The sequence below is a fragment of the Miscanthus floridulus genome, chromosome 5 (assembly GCF_019320115.1).
Source record: "Miscanthus floridulus cultivar M001 chromosome 5, ASM1932011v1, whole genome shotgun sequence".
Taxonomy (NCBI): Eukaryota; Viridiplantae; Streptophyta; class Magnoliopsida; order Poales; family Poaceae; genus Miscanthus; species Miscanthus floridulus.
In genome coordinates this window covers 136,975,163-137,000,885 of record NC_089584.1, presented here as the reverse complement: position 1 = coordinate 137,000,885, position 25,723 = coordinate 136,975,163, and the positions used below count along the sequence as shown (strand labels likewise).

Genomic DNA, 25,723 nt, shown 5'->3' with positions numbered 1-25,723 from the left:
GCTTTCGTCTCAGAGGGCAGCGGCCCCACCATTTCTTCCAGCGTGCTGCGTGTCTGAGCTGAAGCTCACACAGTTCACAGCTTGAGCATGGGCCGTGCTCGCTTCCACATTTCAACTGCAGGCCCAACTGTGTTCGCCAAGTAGTGGACCCTTTGCATTGACCAGCGACACCTACCGCAATGACCCAATTAAAGAATCTTGTCCTAGAAATACTAGTAGGACGTGCACGTCCAACCACTAACTCCAACTTTTCACCCTGCCCCACACCAAAATGACGTGTGGGGTCCGCGTCAACATACCTTTCTAGCCCATTCTACAGCAAACCAAGGTTTAGGGGGTGTTTTGTTCAGCCCTGTTCCTAAATTTAGTCTCATTTAGTATTATTTAGTCACCTTTTAGACATCTCTAAATGAGGTTTTAGTCCTCTATAGCAACTCTGAAATAACTAAATAAGAATAAATTATTTAGGAGTGACTAAATTTAGGAGCCGCAATCCAAACACGGTCTTATGTCCTGTTCGTTTGAGCTGGTTTAACTTATAAACTATGGCTGAAAGTACAGTTGGCTGGTTTGGTACGAGAGAAAAATAATATTCATTAGCTAATAAGCTATGGCTTATAAAGTTATAAGCCAAGCCCAGCGAACCTGCTGTTAGTTAACACGAAACCATTACTTCTAGATTCGTTGCTGACCAGTGGGCCTGAAGCCAGGTGATCTGTCCGGGCCCGCTGACCAGTGGCCTAGTACCAAGCACTTAGTACCGTAGCCGGAGTAATTTGCTTTCGTTTTCTTCGCACGGGCAACCAGAATTTCGGTGAGACAGCGCGCACCAAAACCCGAGCAGCTCAACGGCCAACCAAATGGCAGTACAGGCACATTGCCACTGACGCTGGGCCCCACCTCTCCCCCCTCAGTCACAACAAACCCAGCGGTGGTGGTGCCCGTGGCATCTCGTGCCCAGTCTCAGTGCCGGCCTCGTGCGCCTCCGCCTCGTCGGCTCCGCTGCCTGCCCGCCTCGCCCTCGCAGCAGCAGCCGCTGCCGCGCCGAGGCGGAAGCGGCATGGCCACCGGCGTGCTGTCCACCATCCGGTGGTCCACCGCGTGCGCGGCGCTGCTCAACGCCGCCGCCGCCTCCACGGGCGCCGCCGTTGCGGCCGTCGCGCTGGGACGCTGCAGCGGGGGCGCTCTCGGCCCGGCCGCTGCCGCCGCGTCCGCGGCGTTGGCGGCTAGGCTCCTTGCTTCTGCTGTGGCGGGGTTCGCGCAGGGCGCCGCCGCCTCCACTATCGCTGCCGGTGCCATCGGGGCCCACGTCGACAGCGAGCGCGACTTTCGCCAACTCTCTCGGGTAAGCTCCAAGCTCGATCGAGAGCTTAGGTGCCGTTCGCTCTGAGGAATTTCAGAGACGGGATGAATTTGGAGGGAATTTGCGAGAGAAAAACACTGTATTGGATGAAAAAAAAGGAAGCGGAAAGTATAAGGGCACGCGAACGGGGCCTTAATGCACTCCAGTGTTCTATTTAATCCGCCTTAAATTGCATGTTAATACTGATCCCTAAAATGCGAAGTAATTAATTGTTCAAAAATAGCATGGTAGAGTAGTAATGCCTCTGAAGCCCGGGGTAATGGTAGCAGCGGCATCGATGGCCGGACAGGACGCAAGTTCTCCTCGACCTTGCAAATTGGGTTTCCAGACCACATCTCGCGGGAATGTGGGATGGCAGAGGTGGGGATCGTGTGGTGCGCTTGGTGGTTTTGGACATTGGGGCCCTCAGATATCTAGTGTCGTTAGGTGCTTGCAGTGCGGAACTGGTTCTTGTCAGCAGAATCCTCTTGGCTTCTGCCCTGAGGAGTGTCATAAGGCCTCATGGGTGTAGCAAGATGCCATGCGGTGTCTGGGTTACTTATTCCCAGCTTATTGAGGCTTTACTTCATTATATGTAGACTGGGAGAGCCAGGGTTGTGTTCATGCATTCCTTGTATGCAGCTTGCAACATTAGCATATCTGAATCATTGACATCTTTGTCTCTATATCATGATTCATTGGAGATCATTAGTCATCGAAAAATGAGAACAGTGTTCTCAACTGCTCCCTTTTTTCCTCTCAAAAGCGAAGTGTTCTGAACTTGCTGTTAGCCATGCTGTTGAGTTTTCTTTTTGGTAGGTTTTACCTTCACCAGCATGAAGCAATTGCATTACTTTGTCCAACAGACACAGAGTGCTTCATTATTGATAGTTTTTCCTCGTATTGTTTTTTAAGTAATCGCCTTATAGCATTTTAAATGTTAACATAATGCATATCCAATATTGTAATAGTATCTGGAAGCTTTATGTAAACAGCTACGATACAAGAGATGGCTTTGGTGGACAAGGTTTGGAATGATCATTACAGTGCTACAATTTGTGTTGGCAATTTATTTGATGTGTATCATCTTAAAGGATGTCTTGGCTGGAGGGTCTTCAAAACAGTGCTTTTCAGGTACATGCACAATGGCATAAACTATTTTTTCGGGATTGGATATGATAAGATGTTTGTTGAGACTTATACAGTGATATATCTTCCTTGGGATCCTGGAATTATTTTGGTATCTTTAGGATTCTCTGTGCCATAGTGCATTTCACTGCACTAGAATTTGCTATTAAAGGAATTCACTTTTCTTTTACTCTTTCTTCTGTTTCGTATGCCCTTGTGCTTCATGTTAAACTTTTTATTGTCAAAGAGTGAGTCTGATAAATATAAGGATGGGAAGATTTTAGTGCTGATGTCCGAGTCATGTTATCTGAATTTTTTTCAGGACACAATCAGAACAGTGACTGGAGGCACATCTTGTTAATTGCTTTTCTTGTCAGTATGTGGGTGGCAACTATAGTGCAGTGCACTACTGGTTCTGATGTACTAAGGTGGAGATCATTTTATGCATCCCATGATATTGCGTGGAGGGCTCACTACCGGGAGGTGTTTGATCATGGAATCCGTGAGGTCTTATGCTGCCTAGGGCGTGTTAAATATTCGTATGTCCTTGTATGCTCCACATTCTGGTGTCCTACGTCCTAACATCATTGATACTTGAACAATCTCAATGGCTAAGTCTTAACCTTGATAGGAGTGTGTTGGAAGATGATGATATATGTGTTGTGGCAAAGTTATTGGGTGATCTTATGGCTTATCGCGCATCTGGAACTGGTCATCTTGAACTCGTAGCAGGTTAGTTTTCCATTTGCCTGCAATACAAAACCCACCTCTGTTCAGTCTTGTTGAATATATGTGATATGTTTCCCTAATGGATAAAATCACAAGCATCAATATGAAATGTGATTAAGGTCGCAGTTACATTAGATGGCTAGTCAGCTAAAATTATATAGAAGCTGCCGTATGCTATAGTATGGACATGTTAAAGCCTATCGACATTTTTGAGAACCATAATGGAACTTAGATTATTTTCCCTGTTCAATAAAAGAAAAATGAAACTTATTTTAAAAGCCTGATAATGTGGTTTCATGATACTACTGTTAACCATAGTTATCTACATCCTAATAAATGATTTTCCTTCAGGACTTTCACTACTGCAGAAATCCAAGTCATCAACAATTATTTCAAAAGAACTAGTGGAGGCTCCTCAAGATCTCATCCAAGAGGCTCTTCTCTTTCATCCATTTGCTGAAGCTGCCTATACAGTTATTCCCTAATCCTTTGGTCTCTCTCATCTCAGTTCTTGCCAGACATATTGAACATATTCTGCTTTCAGGGCCCACTGCTTGATTTTGGAAGGAATCCTCTTATGTTTCCCTGTGTGTGGCTCAATAGGCAAGGTGTTTTGACCCCATGGACTCGTGCTAGGTAAATGCGGGTCTTAAAATATTTTTTTGCCACCAATTACTTTATATTATGTAGCCTGCAGAGATTAGAATGCTTTGATGGTGCCTGATAATCTCTGCAAAAATTTGGATGACTCATGCTTTCTCAGTTTGGTGTCTCTTTGTTCTTGTTGTTTGTGACAACTTCCATTATGTGATTGGTGAGGCATAGGATGGCTGTTTTCACTTTCTCCTTTGCATTCTAAAGTAAAATGGAATTTTTTTGAAGACAAGGAATCTTGCATTTGCATCGTAGCCAATAATTTCCAAACACACAATTATACATAAAACCTTACTTCTGCAGACGACCAGTTCTTGAAGGCGATAACTGGTGGAGAGGGCATGCAGGCTGCTTTCCTAAAATATGCCAATGTAGCCCCAGAAGTCCTCCGCAAAGGTCGTGTTAACCAGGTAAATCATCACATCCCCTATACAATTTGTAGTTACAGCTTTGTTGTGATCTAGGTATCATCTTTTCTGTTTGCAGACAAAACGCGAGGCTGCCTATTTTGTTGTTGTCTTACATTATTTGAGTACAGTAGTCATTGCTATCCGTGGAACTGAGACACCAGAAGATGTTATAACCGATGGCTTGTGTAAGGAATGTTCTCTTAATATAGATGACCTGGATGGGTTGATCAAGTAATTCACTATACTTTGCCTTATTTACTGTACTGAAACTTATTTAGAGTTAATTGCAGATTGTTTTTTGCAAAAAAAGGTATACAAATGAACAAGTATATGACCTTCGTTTGTGATTCATGTCATCAGGCAACCTCCTTTGCATTTATCTTCTAGAAACAAGTCTATTAGGCTGTAAACAAGGAGTAGATGTTCTTCCTGACATACACATTGCCATATAGTTCACCAGTTAGGGAACATAATCAGGATCGATACACCATTCAATGACCACAAGGTAGGTGGCTCAAGATGTGCCAGTTAATAATTTTTGGACCATATAGTACCTACTTGTTGGCTGAATGAATCTGGAAAAAATATTCTAGGAAATTGATCAAAGTAACCGTGGTCTTCAGGTCATCTTTGAACAAATGTGATGAGACGATTTGTTCTATTGCAGTTCTGATCATCTGTCTCCTCAAGTGAAGAATGCTGTTCTCTCATCTCCACACTATGGACATGCAGGAATTGTTGAATCAGCTCGAGAGCTGTACGCAGAACTTGAGGGACAACCCATACATCAATATCAAGGTCAACAAGAAAAGCCACTGTATCATTTTATCTTTTGTATGCAAAGCATGTTAAATTATCTATGTTTCTTTTTATTTCTTCTTCATCTTAATTTCGAAGTACTATAGGTCAGAACCTAGTACTGATTAGCTACAAACAAGAATACCTCAATTGCTACAATAAATAATTTTACCCTGTCACCTTATTCTTTAAAAAATTGCACTGAAGCACCATAACATTAACTGCTGTCATGTACCTGCTTGCAGATAAGTCAGACACAGTGAAAGCTGGATTCTTATCTTCTCTTCTTGGGGATGGTTGTGAGTGCCATGGATACAATATTCAAATTGTTGGACATTCTTTAGGAGGTTCTGTAGCTGCACTTCTTGGTATTAAGGTAAGTTTATTTAATTTTCAATGTACAGGGAAATTATCTCAAGCCACCTGATGAGGTTTGTCTTATTTAGCTATAAATTTGAGTGAGTCCTTTTAGCTGTTTCACTTGAATATGGACACATGCCCATTGGGAATACTGACTGTTGAGTTCACCTTGGGAATTTTTGTCTGCTGGGATGAGCCCACTGCTAATATTATTTTAGATTTACTTTCTTGGATGATGTGACAGAATGCAGGACAATTAGATGAGGTAACACCCGAGCAGGAGAATTATAGAGGGGTCTTGTATGGTTTCTTCTACTGAAATGCATGTCATATCAAGGAAGATGAGCTCATTAGATTAGACAAAAAAGCCTTGCTTGTCAGAACAAAATAGACCCCCCCCCCCCCCCCCCAAAACACACACACACACACACACACAAATTTAGAACGTTTAAGTAAATTATGCAAAGTGATTAGGCAGTAAATGAAGCATGGAATGGTGAAGGCGTTTCTAGAATGCATAGCTTGGTTCTTGTGTTGTTTCCTGAAATATATTTTTCATCTAAATGAACCATTCCTTTATCATGAAAACACAGCTGTACGGGCGCTTCCCAAAGTTACATGTGTATGCGTATGGAGCTGCGCCATGTGTGGATTATGTGGTAGCAGATGCCTGTTCGCGATTTGTTACCAGGTGAAATTCAGAACATTTTCAGTGGAATTTACTGTATAGTTATTTATTTGCCAATGTTAACAGCAACATGAGATTTCTGATAAACCGTCCATCACTTACAGCATAGTCCATAATGATGAATTTTCTGCACGATTATCCATGAATTCGGTAATTAGATTGCGTAGCTCAGCTGTGAAAGCTCTTTCAAAGGGTACTTCCCCCAATTCAGCTAAAGTTGGTAAACTAGTTGGTGGAATCATCAGTGCCAGAACAGATGATAAAAATGCACTAGATCATTGTGCTTCCTGCTGGTGCTCTGCAGACAGTTAGTGAGGCTGAGCTAAGTAATGATCAAACGCATGGAAGGAATCCAATGCATACAATTAGAGGTGGTTTATTTCTCTTTGGCCAAGCAATATCTTGCTTGATTAATACTCCAAAACATCGAGTTAGCTCCACAGCAGCAATTAACTATGAGTTGGGCAGATCTAGAATGACTACTGTTAGTGATGGAAGGGAATCCATGGTTGCTTACCGCTGGTTTTATGGATGTTTCACACTGTGGAGAAGGTAATGCACACATAGACAGTCAGTTTCGAGAAGATGACTTGTATGAATGTGGTGGGGCATACAGATCGCCTCATTCAAATGATGGTCCTGGACTGATGTCTGCTTCTGATGATCACATCATTACAATAAGCTCATCTGAAGGACAGTCACCAGAGGTATATCTTCCTGGTCTTGTTGTTCATGTTGTTCCTGTAAAGAAAGGTGCTTCTCCATTGCGGAAGACAGTTGTGACACGTCAAAAGAACAAGAGTTACAAAGCGTTTATTGCTTGCCGAAAAGATTTTATGGACCTTGTTGTGACACCTCGCATGTTCCTTGATCATCTCCCTTGGAGGTATGTCCTCGAAACAAATCTACTCATATGGAAGTTCTATATATTTAAGGTTCATATTTATGTGCTATTCCATATGAAAAAATATTATATATGAAGTTCAGACCATTTTCATTTAGTGGGATTGAAATTGCATCAGTTTCACTTAACCCTTCAATCAATCTAAACCAAGTGCAAGTTTGCTGCAAGTCTTGATGGAGTAGCACATCGGTAATAACCTTGTTTTAGGAAATGCTGTCTGGCAAGAAAAAGTGTAGGACTTATTTAGCGAATGGCAATGGTGCATCCAGGAACAAATGTAGTACTTATTTAGCAAATGGCAATGGTGCATCCATGTATTCTTGTTTGTGGATTGGTTATGCATTTTCTGAACTAACAGAAATTGACCTTTATGGTTTGTAGGTGCCACTATGCCATGCAAAAGGTCATAGAAATTCGAAAATGGGATCAGCTCACCAGTGATCCGTCCACTGCAGAGGAAGCTGTATAAGTCTGTTAGTGCATGCCTTCTTTGTTGTACATACGTTAGGAAATTAGGATCACTTATGGAGTTATGGGCAATGCGGGCTGATGGTTACATGTAACATTATTGTCTGTATAAGTAGAGCTTTAGGAGAGTTTAGGCCGACCAAAACAGGGCATCTGCCCATTCTGATGAGGATTACCTGAATCTCAACATTGTTGTTTATGGAACTAGTAGTGGTAGATTACAGAGCCTATGGCAATCTAAGTTTTGCTCCAAGCAGTGTTGTAAGTTTGGTACCTATGCACAGCCACGCATGTAACTGTGATCATAAGTAAAACAGTACCAAGCATGAGCAGGTAGTACGGCATCTATGTACTGAATAAACTATCATGTGCCTGTTGCCCTGTTGGATGAAGTTTCCTTGACATTCTGCTGGTGCGAAGTCTGAAAGAATTCCAACCTCCTTCTATCTTCTTCCAATGAAAGTCATGCTAGTATTATGCATTTGAATTCATTGACGAGGAGCACTTTGACTTGTGAAGCAGATCTGCCTCACATGATTGAAGGTGAGTTTTACTCGCAAGTACAAAAAGATACTACGTGATCCAATCCAGTCAAAAAAGGTAACTTGGAGATTATAACTTACAAGACTTTTTTTTTGTCTTTTTTTGATTTACGTATTATTGTAATTAAAAAGAAAAATGTAACCATACAGAAGACGCGCTTTACGAGCACCCTAGGAGGTCATACAGTGTACAGTTGGACCGTCCTAGCATCTAATTTCAAGCTTTATTACATAATAGGGGTTTACAACTGAGCTAAGGGCGGTGCTGCAACCTATGAAGGTGGGCGCCTCCGTTGCTGGCTGTGCGATCCTGCTCCGGCGTCCGAGAAGAGCACGTTGCTTTTTCTCCTAGCCCTATTGTTGGTCGCCGGGAACAACTCGTCCAGAGCTTCAACCTGGCTCGACGTCAAGTTATGAAGGTGTGCGCCTCTGTTGCTGGCTACGTGATCCTGCTCCGGCGTCTAAGAAGAGCACGTTGCTTTTTCTCCTGGCCCTGCTGTTGGTCGCTGGAAACAGCTACGAGCTTCAACCTGGCTTGACGTTAAGTTCCCTGTGAATATGGCGTCGTATGCGCTTGGACGCAGATGAAACTGGTGCCCGCTTGTCATTGACTTGTCAGGGTTCACTTTTAAAATTCATGATATACCGGATTTATTTATTTATTTATTACAAAATTTATAATAATAAAATAGAGATTTCCGGTTTGCACTTTGCAGAGATATAATGCTTGCATTGAATAATAGCACACAACCAGAGCTCCAGAAGGTGATGACTCTGACGAGGATACATACAGCCACCGTATCCTGTACAGCTATACTCCTGACTTGAACAGACAGAGATGGAAACGATTACGTATATACAAGTTTTACGTATATATAAATACCTCATCGTCCCGTGCGAGCACAAAAAAGAAAAAACACGACGTCAGCAGGGGGGCGGGCCGAGGCCCAGAAAGCGAGCAAGTGAAGTTGCGGTGACCCTTTTGGCGCTAGGGGCCCATTGATCCAATTCACCTTACATTCCCACGCGTCTCGTCGTCATCTCATCCATCAGTGAGGCAAAAAGGTGAGCAAAAGCTCGGAGATTTTATATTTCAGAGGGTCCATATCAGCCTGTGTTGGCAGAGTACCTGCTCAGTGAATTAGCTCATCGTCGTCGATTTCAGAGTAACTGGTTCAAGCAATTTACTTGGCTAGAATATTCACCTCATACAAATCGTGCTTACTGTCTGCCATGTTTTTTATTTTTCAAGAAGCCAATTGGGAAAGTTGGATCAGATACATTCATAGTAAAGGGGTGGGGTTTCAGAACGAGAAGAAAGTTAATTGCGGAAATAAATGTTCTTTTCTAAAATACATGGGAGATGCCGGCTCAGCCCACAATTATTCTGTTCGGTGTTTTAATAATCTTAAGAACACAATGGCTCATTGACATTGTGATTGTTAAGCAAAAAGAGATAATGGTTGCAAAAGGAAGACGAAGGCTTGCGACGACGATTGATTGCATTAGGTAATAAGATCAATTTTTCAAGTCTTTCTGTAGTATTTAAATTTAACTTGCTTTCTTTAAGTACTTATAGGTGGTTGATATTCCAAGGTTGTCCCTTTAGAGGCCATGATGAATCTCCACATTCCTTAAACAGGGGTATTTTTCTTGAAATGGTCAAGCTTTTGGCTTCCTATAACACGGAGGTTAATGAGGTTGTGTTGGAAAATGCTCCCAAAAATACAAAATACACTTCACCTGATGTCCAAAAGGAAATTCTAAGCATACTTACTCGAAAAGTGTAGAAATCAATTAGAGAAGAAATTGGCAATAGCAAATTTTGCATAATGGTTGATGAAGCTCAAGATGAGTCCAAAAAAGAGCAAATGGCAATAGTCCTCCGATTTGTCAACAAGGAAGCCCTTATAAGGGAGCGTTTCCTTGATCTGATCCATGTTAGTGATAATACAACTTTGACACTTAAAGAGTCAATTTGTGCTGTCCTCTCAGCTAATGGCCTAAGCACACAAGATATAAGAGGTCAAGGTTACGATGGGGCCAGTAACATGAGAGGGGAGTGGAACGGATTGAAAGCTCTAATTCTCAATGAGTGCCCATATGCATATTATATTCATTGCATAGCTCATCAGCTTCAGTTGGCAATTGAATTGGGAGAGCTTGACACAGGGCGAGGGGCAAATCAGATTTCCTCCCTACAAAGGCCAGGGGACACTAGATGGAGTTCCCACTATAGGTCTATTCTAAGCTTAAAGAAGATGTTTGGTGCCACAGTTTCAGTCCTCAAGCGACAGAGCTTTTGTCCCTTTGTGCTTCTTTGGATCCTAGGCGGGACACATTCAACATAGACAATATATGCACTCTGGTGGAAAAATATTATCCTGCTGATTTCTCAAGTCAACAAAGAGTTCAATTGGAGTGTCAGCTGCCACATTTTCAAATTGATGTATGCAACGGTCCAGAACTAAAGGAACTATCAACACTTGCTGCTCTAACAAGTGGACTATTTAAAACATGAAAATATCCATCTTATCCTATGGTGGACATGTTATTAAAATTAGTATTAACTCTTCCAGTATCAACTACAACCACCGAAAGATGCTTTTCAGCTATGAAACTTGCGAAGACATGTCTCAGATGTACAATGGGAGATGGATTTCTGCGAGATTGTTTGGTAATTTATATTGAGAAAGAATTTGTTGCATCAATCAGTATTGATGATATTATTACAGCGTACGATCTTGCTGCTAGTCGAAGAGCTAAATTTAAGTTGATAGATATGTAATTTTATTTTAGTTAAGACTTGTGAAACCTGCTATTATTATATGTGACTAAAACCAGCTCACGCGACTATCAGAGCTTTATCCACCCCACCCCCCACCCACCCACCCACACACACGCATCATCGGTCGTCGTCCCATCGTCGTCGCGCGCGCTCCATCGCGTCGTACGTGCCGTGCCGCTTCCCGGAAACTTGGAAGGCGTACGCGCGTGCTCGATCTATCGACTTCAGTTACGTTACGTGCGTGCATACGTATGGATGGAATGCCTGTACATGTGAAACTACTAATGTACTACTCGTACGTACCATGTCTGCATGCATACGTAAGCCTACTACTGGTCTAGTATTAGCTGTAAAAAAAGTCCAGCGAGATCGAGATCGAGGTCGTGAGACCAAGACGACCTGTATAAACTGTTAGACCAACGGTACGCACGTACGTCGTCGTCCCGTACACGTAACAGTCGTCGCCTTCCGGCACGGGGTCTGTCTTCATCATGAAAGCCTTTTCCTTGGATTTTTACTTTTTTTTTTCTGATGAGATCAAACGACGTACCGCCAGCTGACACGTAACGTAGTAGCCAGTACTGCATGCTACTCTCTCTGATGTTAAATAAACCAACTTTTAGAGTCGTTTTAAGTTAAAAATCTTAAGTTTAGTTAAATTTATATGTAATATCTGTATTTATGACAGTATAGGCTGCGGTGGGGAGCACTGCTCGCGCATGTAATCGGATGTTGCTTCTTCTCCTTATTATTAATCAAAGCCGGTTTACCGGATCTTTCAAAAAAAAGACACAAAACGAACACAATATAAAAATATATTTTATGGTGATCTAATGACACTAATTTACTGTTATAGATACTAATTTTTTTAGAGTTTTAGTTATTTTTTTAAATGATTATGACAACTATAAAAGTTGATTAATTTATTTTGGATAGAGTGAGTAGCTAGGTGCCAACAAGAAGCGAGCGACGAGGGAGCTGGCGACCATTAGCTTAATTGCTTGCATTATTGTCGAGATCATCGGTCGATCAGAGTCAGGTCCGGAAGGAACTACTGACTGTGGAAAGCGCATTAATAATGACGGTGGTGTTTGTTGGTGTCAAGCGCAGGAGGATTGAATTGAAGGCCTCCTTTGACCGCCCTGGCCCCTGGGTGGGTCGCAAAAGCGAGCACGCGATCGAGGCTAGTAGCTTGCTTGTTTCCCGCTGCTGGGTTCCTGGTGTTTGCGTGCGTTCCCGCGCGGCAGCCCCAACCGGCAGCAGCTGCAAGTCGTCTTCCTTCTCTTGAAACTTGAAAGCGAATGAGAATGAAACAGCTGCAAGTTAAACTCATATCATCATCATGTGGATGGATTATTGGATGCATGCATGCACATGCACGGCGCCGCGCGCATCGTGATGTGCGCGGTGAAAGACTCACCGACCGGAGACTTTGGAGGCCACCATGAGACTCTCTTGACACGGGTGACTGAGAGGCTGAATGGCCACTATAGCCTACTAGTACACAGACTACACAGGGCATGCATGCTAGTACGTACTACTGGCAGTGGCACTGGGAGTCATCCGTCACGATAATGGCACGGTATAGTACCTTGCCACATCCACATGATTGCTGTGGATCAATCATGCATCTTGTTGTCTCTCCATGGCCAGGGGCGGAGCCAGGATTTGAGGTAGGGGCCAATGGACAAAGCAACATAGAACTGGTAGCCACGTGAGCGGGTTTTAGTCACATATAATGATATAATAATAGCATGTTTCACAAGTCTTAACCAAAATAAAATTACATATCTATCAACTTAAATTTAGCTCTTCGACTAGCAGCAAGATCGTACATTGTAATAATATCATCAGTACTGATTGATGCAGCCAATTCCTTCTCAATATAAATTACCAAACAATCTCACAGAAATCCATCTCCCATTGTACATATGAGACGTGCCTTCGCAAGTTTCATAGCTGAAAAGCATCTTTTGGTGGTTGCAGTTGATACTGGAAGAGTTAATACTAATCTTAATAACCTGTCCACCATAGGATAAGATGAATATTTTCCTATTTTAAATAGTCCACTTGTTAGAGCGGCAAGTGTTGATAATTCCTTTAGTTCTGGACTGTTGCATACATCAATTTGAAAATGTTACAGCTGACACTCCAATTGAGCTCTTTCTTGACTTGAGAAATCGACAGGATAATATTTTTCCACAAGAGTGCATATATTGTCTATGTTGAATGTGTCCAGCCTAGGACCCAAAGAAGCACAAAGGGACAAAAGCTCTGTCGCTTGAGAACTGAATCGATCTTCTAACTCTGCTAGTTGTTGATCAATTGCAACATTAAACACATCTACTTTGTAATGTTGAAAGGCTGTGGTGTTGTCATTCTTGTTTCAAGATTTAGTCACATCAACATACCTACAAATGAAAAGATATGGATTGATTGATGAACAAGTACAATTTTACAAAAGAATAAATAATTTAGAGAAAAACATACTTCTTACTCAGATCCGGAATATCAATCTTGTGCTTTCCACAAAACAATTTGACCTCCTCAAAAAGAGGTTAGCAGCCATTATTTCACAACTCACCAATCAATACTTTTGTGGTAGAAACAGAATCCACCGCATTTAAGATATCAATGCTCTTCTTTTGGAGTGTCTGGCACAACACATTGGTGATCTTCATAATCTTTTTCATTAGGAGTAGAATAAACACAAAATCAAATGTGACAATGATTTGTAAGGCACCACTGGCATCTCCTCGAGAATACTTCAAAACTGAATGATCATTTGCAATGCTGCGTACGACTGAAACTGTGGCACCAAACATCTTCTTTAAGCTTAGAATAGACCTATAGTGGGAACTCCATCTAGTGTCCCCTGGCCTTTGTAAGGAGGAAGTCTGATTTGCCCCTCACCCTGTGTCAAGCTCTCCCAATTCAATGTTATGGGCAATTTCCTCTGTTTGTTTTGCTAGCAACTCATCATTGCGCTTAGAAGAAGCACTAACAACATTTATGATGAAATTTGCATGCTGAAAAAAATTCTGTACCTCATGTACCTCCCTTGATGCTGCTACAGGGGCCAACTGAAGCTGACGAGCCATGCAATGAATATAATATGCATATGGGCACTCATTGAGAATTAGAGCTCTCAATCCGTTCCACTCCCCTCTCATGTTACTGGCCCCATTGTAACCTTGACCTCTTATATCTTGTGTGCTTAGGCCATTAGCTGAGAGGACAACACAAATTGACTCTTTAAGTGTCAAAGCTGTAGTATCACTAACATGGATCAGATCAAGGAAATGCTCCTTTATAAGGCCTTCCTTGTTGACAAATCGGAGGACTATCGCCATTTGCTCTTTTTTGGACTCAACTCGAGCTTCATCAACCATTATGCAAAATTTGCTATTGCCAATTTCTTCTCTAATTGATTTCTGCACTTTTCGAGCAAGTATGCTTAGAATTTTCTTTTGGACATCAGGTGAAGTGTATTTTGCATTTTTGGGAGCATTTTCCAACACAACCTCATTAACCTAACCTCCGTGTTATAGAAAGCCAAAAGCTTGACCATTTCAAGAAAAAATACCCCTGTTTAAGGAATGTGGAGATTCATCATGGCCTCTAAGGGACAACCTTGGAATATCAACCACCTATAAGTACTTAAAGAAAGCAAGTTAAATTTAAATACTGCAGAAAGACTTGAGAAATTGATCTTATTACCTAATGCAATCAATCGTCGTCGCAAGCCTTCGTCTTCATTTTACAACCATTATCTCTTTTTGCTTAACAATCACATTGTCAATTTGAGCCACTGTGTTCTTAAGATTATTAAAACACGAACAGAAGAATTGTGGGCTGAGCCAGCATCTACCATGTATTTTAGAAAAGAACATTCATTTCCGCAATTAACTTTCCTTCAGTTCTGAAACCCCTTTACTATGAATGTATCTGATCCAACTTTCCCAATTGGCTTCTTAGAAAATAAAAAACATAGCAGACAGTAAGCACAATTTGTATGAGGTGAATATTCTAGCCAAGTAAATTGCTTGAACCAGTTACTCTAAAATCGACGATGATGAGCTAATTCACTGAGTGGGTACTCTGCCAACACAGGTTGATATGGACCCTCTGAAATATAAAATCTCCGAGCTTCATCTTGTTGATCAGCTGGTCGTTCCAATATTTGAACATGTTTACCAGGATCTCTCTCAAATCTAGTAGCAACAACTGATGGATGCTCAACAACCTCAACTTCGATTGGTTCAGCGGTAGCAGCAACATTACTCTAATTATTAGGATTTTGTACATGATCATTATGAGCTTCCCCTTCCAAATTAGGAGCTTCCACTTGTACGTTACTCTGACCGCCTCGGCTTGCAGTGGCTTCAATACAATTAGTACTTGAACCAATCGGCTTAAAAAAGCTATTGATGGTCTTTCTCTTCTTCATATTGTCTAAAATTATAAAGGAAAATTTAGAATCACTAGTGACTATTAATTAGATAAGAGAATATCACTAGAGTAAGAAAAGAACAGAACTCAGTAGCGATAGATAAAAAGTTTGGAGCAAGAATCCATTCTCTTTTGAGACATTCGATTGGATTAGAAAGAAAATCATCTGTACATGCATCTTGAAACACATAAACAAAAAATCCCCAAGATCTATAACCTAGAAAAATGAAGATAAGAGAAAACAAGCTAGAGAATAACATAGAATCACCAAACGAACCACAGTCCACGGAGACGTTGCTGCGCATGGCTCCATCATGGCATCATCCTTGTCCTTTTTGACTGGCGGCGGCGGAATACGAAGTGACATGAACGGAGGGACGGCTGGCGACTGCTACCGTGCGTCCGTGCTATGTAATGATTCTAGGACCAGAGTTCAGACTTCAGAGCCTTAGAGGCTTCTTAATTTTTTATCGAGCCAGGCCGCCAGGGATGGGGTGACAGGCGCCCAGGCCGCCTGGGGTGCCAGGCAGAGCCGCAGAGGCCCTTAGCTCGGTTGTAAACCCCCTATTATTATGTAATAAAGCTTGAAATTATATGTTAGGACGGTCCATTCGTACGTTGTATGACCTCCTAGGGCGCTTGTAAACCGCGTCATCTGTACGGTTATATTATTTTTCTTAATTATAATGATACGTAAATCTTTTACGTATTCGGAAAAAAGGAAAAAAAAAAGTTTTGTAAGAACTGCATTGCATGCGCCCGCCGTCCGGCACCGGCCGATCGTCGAGACGACGACTTGTGGCGCGTGGTGCCACGTACTAGCACGTTGAGACTCGCTGGTGCCGGACCACCCGATTCGGCGGCGGGCCAGCATGGACTGGACTGGACCTGGACTCGACGACGACCTGGATTCGGCGGCGGGCCAGATGAATCGCGAACGCTGTGCATGGAACCGGCACGCACCCCCACGGTACATTGCACCCGGCCGGTCCGCCAACAGGACTAAAGTAAAAGCGTTTGGTCCAAGCGCCACGGAAGAATCCGTCACCGGGTGAGAGTGAGACCTCGATCGCTCTCGTGTCTCGTCCGTCCGAGTCGTCACCGAGTCATCAGTCAGTCAGTACCATGGACTTGATCCAAGAACCGTTCGTGCACGCGCGAGTGTGTGATGCGCTGCGCCAACCCTCTCCGAAGATGGACGGCCACCACGACGACGACCACCACCACCACCACCACTTCTTTTTCGTTTTTTGGCATTGGCAGGCAGGCCGAGACCGTCAAAGTCCGGCGCGCTCGCGGCTCGCACGCGCGCCTAACTAGCCGCCAGCTAGATAGCTGTGCGGAAAACGCGCACGTCGCCGTCGCAGGCCGGCCGGTCGACGCGATATTTCGATCAATTCCTGTGTGTTGATGGAGCAAGCTAAGCTAGCTCGAGGCGGACGGATCGGCCAGGGATCGCTTTCGGTTGACGCGGAGTTAAAGAGCGCGGGAGCTAGCTAGACAGGGCTCCATCGTGGCTTTTGGCTGGCCAGGAACGCGCCATGTCGACGGGGCCGTGTACGTCCGCTTCAGTTCAATTCCGCAAGTCAGCCTTGTTCACGACGTCTGATCCTTAATGTCTAGGCACTGTCGCTTGACCACGACGTCGATCTTCCTCTCTCGCCCGGCCGTCGAGCGTCGACATCGCTCTCTCATCAACTGATCCACGTCTCCACACCCAGGCCATCTGCACGTCAACCCAGAGCTAGCCAAGCATCCTGCTGCGTCCGTACTACGTCAGGTGAGAACACACGATATGTACTTATAGTGCAGGATAAATGAATAGTGTGTGTGTGTAACTATACTGTCCTTTAATCTTGTCCTTTTTTTTATGCTGTCAACAATCACCGTTAGTATATAGTTACCTCAGCGCGTACGTACGTGGTTGCAGTAATAACTTGTAAATACGCTACTAGTAGATGCCAGTTCCTTGCTGGAATGTGACTCTCGATCTTTTGCTTGCTGGTTTGGTAGAGTTAAGCAACCGGCAAGTGAAGGAATAATCCAGATTCCACAATAAGAAACTCGAGACGTACCTAGAGAGGACCGACCGACCGAGTGGACAAGCAAGCGAGCAAAGGCAGCAGCATCACAGTACGTGAGCAACACATGAGACCTTTGCTGAATAAATAATAAGTGATGGTCCCATGGCAACACACGGGCCACAGAAATGGGCTCCTCCTAGACAGAGCACTACGTCACTCCCATTGCTTAATTTGGGCGTCCCACAGTCCCAGTCGTAGTCTTGTTTGTAGGCTGTGGCAAGTAGCAGTATTGCCATGGCCCATGATCCTTATTTAGTTAATGCGCACACTTTTGCATCAAAACGTGCACTGTTGATCGTACGCAGAGCGGGAGTAAAACGTCAACGCCTTGATGACCGATGCCTACAGCGCAACTGCGGACCGCGGGATCTCCAGCCCAGCTCCGAGTATCCTACATCCCCACCGCCAAGTCAACACGCGAGCTGCATGCCTTCGCTTATTTTATTCATTCACGTCCGATTCGGCCACCCTCCCCGGCTCCCCGAAAATTGTCAACACCGTCAACCATCTGGATCCGACAGTAACCGCTAACTAGCGCCGTGAGCACGCAATTATTGCTTTCATCAAGACAAGAAAATACACTCTGCGAACGAACGAATGTGACCTGAATGAAAAATATATAAAAGAGGCTTGCCATTGCCACACAGCTTCCGAATCCTAGAGCTGCCGATTTCTCGTTCTGAACTAGAATTCGAGCTCAGGTAGTACCAATCTGTTCAAGACTTTCAGACATCACGCGACACTGTAGCAGTACTGGTAGTGTACAATCCGATCTGGAACCTCCAGCATCTTGCAGTATTCTGGCCGTACCGAACGTCGGAGCTAGCCCTACAGCAATCTAACTAAATAAATCTTCCCTCCACTATTTTTTAAAACGAATATCCCCTTCCACTATTCGGCTTTGTTGGATCCATGCATCCAGGCATCGCCCAATTTAATGGCCGAAAGGCGAGAACAAAAACGCTGCTGCTACTCGGCGACACAGACAGGCCGTTGACCCTCGTCGTGCACCGGTGACCGCTACCATTACTGCCCTATATAAAGGAGGAGAACGATGACGGACGACGGCATCGCATCGATAGCGCTAAACGTCCTCAAAAGCTCAGCCCCGACACCCATAATGGTGCCCTTGTCCACGTCGCCCCTAAAGCCAAAAGGGCCTGCGCCGCCACGTCGCTCCGTGACGGCCGACGGGGGCGCGTCGTGTCGTGGGCGGCGCGCGGCCTCGGTTCGGCCACGTCCGCGGGCGACCACGCCCCGGGTCGTGGATGATGGCCGACCTGCTTTCCAACCGGCAACCTTGTGCCTGTTCGTTGGTTTTAAACGATCGTAAATTTTTAGCTAAAATAGTATTTTTTTTTGTCAAACTAAACCAGCTAGTAGTAATAATCTACGATCGTATACGATCGTTTCAGCCCCAGCCGAACAGGCTGCTTAATGGCCGGTTGATCACCTTGAGATTGCCTAAACTTTTCGGCATAAATACCCTGCGCCGAGCTTGTATGGTGGTGGTACTACTCCACTACTGGTATGGATCGTACCCTTGTTCAAGGTACCAGGAAGTAGTAATGTTTTAAGGTGTCCATACCGCGCCAGCCTTCTTGGAAGCTACCACAACAGAGCAGGCAGGCAGCAATGCAGATCATTTTGAAAAATGAATTAGAAATCCAATCTGAACAAAAGGGGAAACGGAGTGCCTTGGTTACTTTACATTCTTGATGGCGAATGGTGGTTACGGTCATTTTCAGCTGAAAGCGTTCCCGTCTCTGTTACTGCCATTCTCTTTCTGAAACAGACGTGTTGCTGCTCTTTTTTTTTTCTTTCTGGAATGCACTCCCGATTTTGTCTGCCCATGTCCTAGCTGATTTGTTGTCAGTAGAAACCAGACAGTCTGACGGCTGTAGATTCTGACCGTTCCTGACCATCTCCAAACGAAAGCATCACCTGCTCGTACTCCGTCTATCATATGGTCGCCGTACTGTACTAGAACTAGCATCGTCTTTCATGATTCAGGAGAAGAAAAAAAAACAGAAGTCCTCCTCGTAGGAAGGGAACACTCGAATAACCAAAATCCAGTGCGGCAGTAGGAAATCAGTGTAGAGCACACCCTCCGTACAAGCAAAGAATATAATTCTAGCACACTGTCACATATTAGTATCTTAAGTTTAACCAATTATAGATAAAAAGTATCAGTATTTATGATATTAAATAAATATTATTAGATTAATTATGAGAAGTATTTTTATAATAAATTAATTTAAAGCCATAAATATGAATACCATCCACTAGAAATTTTGCCAAACGTAAACCACTCTAACTGACACGTGACCCATAGTTGTATTTTTTCTTGGTGGGAAGGTGTACTCCAACTCCTAGCAGACAATAATACCAGTTTGCATATAGGAGGCCTATCTTAGGCCTCGTTTAGTTCTTCACCCTAAAGTTTACTCCTTATCACATCGGATGTTTGGATATATGCATGGAGTATTAAATATAGAATAAAAAAAATCACTAATTGCACAGATTGCGACTAATTTGCAAGACAAATTTTTTAAGCCTAATTAGTTCATGATTTAATAATATGGTGCTACAGTAAACATGTGCTAATGACAGATTACTTAGGCTTAATAAATCGTCTCGCGGATTACTGAAGGCTTCTGTAATTTGTTTTATTATTACTATCCGAACACTCTCATGTGATATCCCGATGTGACACCCGACATGACATCTCTAAACTTTACTCTCTGGATTTAAACACCACAATTTCAGCAATCCTGGGATTCCCGGCCGTGGAGGATCTCCGATCTCAGCTCACGACCAACCCCAACCAAACCCCCAAAAAATGTCAAGAGTTCAGCCCCTGCAATTCATCTCATGGTCAATCACTTGCCAAACTAACTCTTTTGCCTTTTTCAATGCAGACAAGACGAACAACATCTCACAATCACAACACACTTTTGCAGCCTCTCAAGGAATCGAAATCCCAATACATCCTAATGGTGATTAGTCCTTGGTTATTTTGCATATCCATCCAACCACAATTACGCTAGGACAGGTGGCAGGTCGTCGTGCATGTTGTCGATGCCGGTGCCCCCCCCCCCCCCCCCCCCCCCCCATCAATAATAATTAGTTAAATTATATGCAAGGTTAGAATGTAAAACTTGCATCAATTAAACTTGTATTTTGAATATCCAGAGATAATTTTATTTTTTAACAACTGGCTATATTATTCTAAGAAAAATTAATGTCCAGAATCTATTTCATAATTTTTCTGATTAAATTAAATACGATTATTATTCCTAGAGGCTATGTAGACAGCGTTTTCGGTTGCGATGCTAAAACTAGGATGACGTGACATGTCGCTAGTGCGTCACAGTATATTATATTTTGCTGCTGGGAACGTAGGACTTGGAGGAGGATTCGGCACGGCTCATGGAACTGTTGCTTCTCTGTATATAGTTCTTTTTCTAGAAACGGACACCTTGCCTACTATATATATATATATATATATATATATATATATATATATATATATATATATATATATATATATATATATAATAACAATATTCCATCCAAAACAAGTTTAAAAAAATCAGACAAAGATGTGGCATGGCCAATAAGATACTGCGTAGTACGTAAATATAATGGGACACGGAACCCTTGATCGGAGCTGTCTTTCAGGATTCGGGCATGCAGATTTCAGCATGCTAAGCAGCAATGGGAACCCCCTTACCCTATTGTAGTTTACTTCAATACAAAATTGCAAATATTCTACTTAATCTTCTGAAGTTGCTTGTTCAATTATCTTGTGTGATGAGAGAGATTCCTACCGATCCAATCCTGGAGTTCCCAGCTGCTTTCCACTACGATTTGTTCGTCCTGCACTTTTTGTTTCGTCCATTTCGCTTGAACTTATTAGCTGGCTTATCAGCTAGAATTTAAAATATTTTTTCTCATAACAAAACAACTTCAGTCGACTTATCAACCGGCTTATGTATGAGCTGAACACAGCCGTGCCTCCTCCCTCCACAGACCGACCAAAATCTCCTTGCTTATTTGGTCAACCGCTCCGTGCCTCCTCCCTCCACCGACCATGAGGCCGCATTGCCGCTTGCTTACCCATTCGTAGGAGGATCTCCATCCTCCGGCAATACGCCGCAACCGCAAGTCCAAACTTCTACACCTCAAACTCAGTTGTATTTAATTTAATAGCAAATAAATTCTTTCTGTAGTCACTTTGGTGAATATTGTAATGCATATTTGATATTCTAAATAAAATTAAATAAAAACTTTGAATTGCAAAGTATTTGATTTTTAGTACTGTAACTTTGGCTCAGGTCATTTCCAAGGTTATTTGAAAAAATAAAAAAAATATGTATTTCAAAATCATTAATCTCAAAACTGAATTTTCGGACCTCAAATGATTTCAGATAAAAATATCCTCAATTACAAAGTTTCACATCTTTTCGAGTGCACTATAACTTTGGTTTATGTCATTTCTCTATTTGAGGTACTTTGAAAATTTAAAAAGAATGAGTTTCAAAAAATCTGAAAACTCAAAACAGAATTTCCGGACCCCAAATGATTTAGAGTGAAATATTGTCAGTTACAAAGTTTCATTCTCTCAGAATACTATAACTTAGATTTGGATAATTTCTTCATCCGAGGCCGAGGTTATTTAAAAAAATTTAAAAAAATGAATTTCAAAATCTAAAAACTGTAAACATATTTTTCATTCACTAAATGAATTCTAATGGAAATATCGTATATAAAGTTTATCTTCATACAACTTGATTTGAAAAAAAAAGAGTTATGGATTTTACTATACGCGGCTAGAATTCCAGTCGCCTCTAGAAATCTTTTAAAGAACACAAAGACTCTAATTACTATCGATCCAAAACTAGAACTCCACTTATGTGTGTGGAAGAAAAAAAAACTCTGTACCCACTTGCGCCAAATGTTTTATTATTTACAAGAAGCGAATTGGACGCCCACTGTCGATGCACATTTCTATCTATCAGTGAGAAGCAACCACATACTACAGCCTTAACAAAAAGGCAAAAATAGCTGTGTTGTGAACGCTGACTAACTGACTATTAAACCTCTAAAAGCTCTGTTTGTTTGGGCTGGTTTGGCTTATAAGCCATGGTTGAAAGTACTGTTGACTGGTTTGGTGTGAGAGAAAAATACTATTCGTTGGCTGATAAACCAAATACGACATAGGAAAAAAAAAAGAATTGAGAAAAGGTTTAACAATTAGTGGTCGGTAAAACAGCATGCTCTGTCCTAGCCGTCAGATCAAGCCGAGAGACTGCACGACGCCGCCAATGCCGAGGACAGCCTCTGGCCATGCAAACGCGGCGGCGCGCTGACTCCCGACGAACTGCATCGCCTTCTTCGCGAGAACAGCGGCGCCTCTGCTGTCCGTCGCTGCATTGTCGGACTTGGACACCTTGCCACCGGCTTCGGCCTTGATCGACCACACGTACGCGCCGAGGTCATGAACGCTCCCCAGGTCGCGGAGGCTAAGGAAGTCGAGGGCGAGCTCCACGCCGACGTGCGTGTAGCGGTCACCGGCGGCCCAGGAGTTGAGGAACCCTCTCGTGCCCTCGTTGAAGATGGCGCCCGGGAGCATGGTCACCGGGTCGCGGACGTTCGCGACGCGCAGCACCTTCACGCCGAGCTCGTCGCAGCGGTCCTTGAATGCCGCGTTCCCCACCCTCGGCCCGCCGAAGGAGAAGACGGTGACGGGGACGCGGCGCCCTGACGCGTCGCGGTTGAGGCCGAGCTGGGAGAGGTCGTAGCCGAGCAGCATCGCCAGGGAGCTCCCCATGCTGTGCCCGGCCAGGGTGACGCTCATGTCCTCGCGGGGCCTGTCCTTGGAGAAAGACTTGATGACGCGGGACACCTCGCGGAGGAGCTGGTCCCGGCAGCTCCCCATGCCGCTGGCGCCGGGCGAGGAGGTGTAGAGGTTGAGGAAGCCGGCCTCGACCTTGACGTCCGGGCGCGCGTCGAGGCGCGCCGGCTCGAGCGCGCTCATGAGGTTGGCCGCCCACTCCGCCTGCGTCACCGTTCCGCGCAGCGAGACGAGGACGTCGCGCCTGCCGAGCCGCCGGGTCATCTCGTCGGTGGACACGGCGACGTACCCGACCCAGCTGGCGCGGCCGCGGCCGCTAGTGGACGGACCGCCGGCCACGGCCACGTCCGGCGTTGCGTAGATGTAGCGCGTCACTTCGTACCCTGCCCCGGCCACGCCGGCCTCCTCGAGCACGCGCTCCTTGTCGTGGTTGCAGCACATGTACCGCGCCGACGACGGGTCCACGTCGAGCACCTTGTAGCAGGCGCCGACGAGTTCGCCGTAGCGCGCCACCTCGTCGCGCACCACGGGGTGCAGCGGCTGGAGCAGGCCGTCCCAGTCGTGGGACCCCTGGACCTGCCTCCACATGTGTGCGACCGATGCCGTCCTGCTCCTCGGAACGCTCGTCGTCGTCCTCGCTGCTGAGGCAACCGACGCGCTGGAGCTCGCCCTCGCCCCGGCCCACGCCCTCGCGGAGATGGACGGCGATGTGGCGGCCTCGTTAGCTGCGGCGGCAGCCGCGAAGCTTGCACGGGACGGTTCAGGGCGCCCGGGGCTCCTGATCTGGTGCAGAGTGCAGCGCGGTTGGATGAGAGCAGAGGAAGCCATTTGTTCGCCAGGCATGAGAGATTGGTACAGGATCGGGACGCCGAGCGCGCATATCACATATATATATAGCCGATCCTTAATGTCCTGGCAGTGTTGCTTCTTGCTTGAGCACGACGTCCTCTGGCGCTCGCTTCTCTTCTAATCCAGCTTGTTTTTTCTAGTAGAACAGTGTTTTTAACAGAGCCTCTCTCCCCCAAATCGTCCACGACATCGCTCTCTCATTAACTGATCCACGTCTCCACCTGTCACTGGCGCCATGTGCAGGCGTCGTCTACCGGTCATGGCGCTCCACTCCGTTCTGGCAGATGTCGTGGCGAACTGCCGCGCCCGTCAGTGTTCGTATGGGGGTTAGGCAGAATAGCACCGGTACGCACTGACACTGTTCCTGACGTGAACCCCAGGTATGGTCTGTCGCGGGTCGCGGGCTACATCGAGGCGTGCCAGTCTCTTCCCTGGCGTCAGAGCTTTGACCCAGGCCCATACGCTTGGACCTGTAGTGGTTGGCGGCGGTATGGGTCTCCGTCGGGCGAGACGGAGCCCCCGACCTCGGGGTCGGGCGAGGCGGAGTGCAAACCCAAGGCTCGGACGAGGCAGAGGCCAAACCCAAGGGTCGGACGAGGCGGAGCCAGCTCTTAGAGATCGAGCGAGGTGGAGCCCGCCCCCAGAGGTCAGGCGCGGCGGAGTCCGCCCTCAGAGGTCGGACGAGGAGGACCCCCGTGGCCTCGGTGTCGAGCGAGACGGAGCCAACCCTTAGGGGTCGGGCGTGGCAGAGCCCGCGGCCTTGGTGCCGGGCGAGGTGGAGCCAACCCTCAGGGGTTGGGCGAGGCGAAGCCCGCAGCCTCGGTGTCAGGCGAGACAGAGCCAATCCTCAGAGGTCGGGTGAGGTGGTGTTTGCGCACCTGAGGGTCAGTTTGGGCTGTAGTCACGCTCTTGACTGCTCGGACGAATCAATGTTGATGGTTATTAGCTCCTCTTCGGGTACCCTAGTATTGGCCCCTGACAGTGGTCCCCGAGCCTACGGAGGAGTAGAATACTCCTTCAGAGGCTTTTCCGAACGAGAGGACTCTGGAGGCATTGGCCTTCTTTTGTCGCCCACACTGTGACCTGGGGACGGTGATTCCCTTTCCTCGAGCCCCCTCCTGTAGCAGGGGCCTCGTCGAGGATTGGTTCGTCTTTGCGATTGTCTTTCCTCAAGTGTTTTTCTGATAAAAATAGAGGAGCCGAGCCATGCCATGATTTTCCTATAAGGATGAATCATGACATCCGGTGAGCTGTTTAATGGGCTAGTCTGAGTGGGGTCCTCGACATCCCGTTCGCGATTATCCGGCTTTGGTCAGTTTGGTGATCAACTCCAGATTCTTAGCGGTCGATCCGTATAGTTCTTAGGTCCATTCGACCGGTCCCAAGGGCTATGTGCCTTTCTTCGAGGAAAAACCATGGATAGTAACCGCCCGAGACTCGAATATGAGCCGGGATGCTCGCGGCGCTCGCGCGCCCGGGTTCTGGCCGCTAGCGGGCCCATCCCTTTCCACCTCTCACTCTAAAGGTGCATGAAGCGGTTGTCGAACCCGTCGATGGGACGACCTACGGATTCCTTGGCCCACTTGGGCCGTAGAGACGTTTTTAGATCCGTATTCCTCTTACCCGCGATCAGTCGTTGTCCGTCCAGAGAAGCGAAACATCCGGTG

At 45.1% G+C, this 25,723-nt stretch overlaps 1 protein-coding gene and 2 pseudogenes across 1 annotated transcript; 1 reads left to right on the top strand and 2 right to left on the bottom strand.

The window, feature by feature from the left end:
- The first annotated feature begins 922 nt into the window (after positions 1 to 922).
- Positions 923 to 7,883, top strand: LOC136453769 (uncharacterized; annotated as a pseudogene).
- A 4,831-nt stretch (positions 7,884 to 12,714) lies between these two features.
- Positions 12,715 to 15,568, bottom strand: LOC136455432 (uncharacterized; annotated as a pseudogene).
- Positions 15,569 to 22,643: 7,075 nt separating this feature from the next.
- LOC136453768 (phospholipase A1 EG1, chloroplastic/mitochondrial-like) lies at positions 22,644 to 24,050 on the bottom strand. The gene has a single exon (XM_066454321.1). It carries the CDS (start codon positions 24,048 to 24,050, stop codon positions 22,644 to 22,646), a length of 1,407 nt encoding a protein of 468 aa, XP_066310418.1.
- Between the last annotated feature and the right edge of the window lie 1,673 nt (positions 24,051 to 25,723).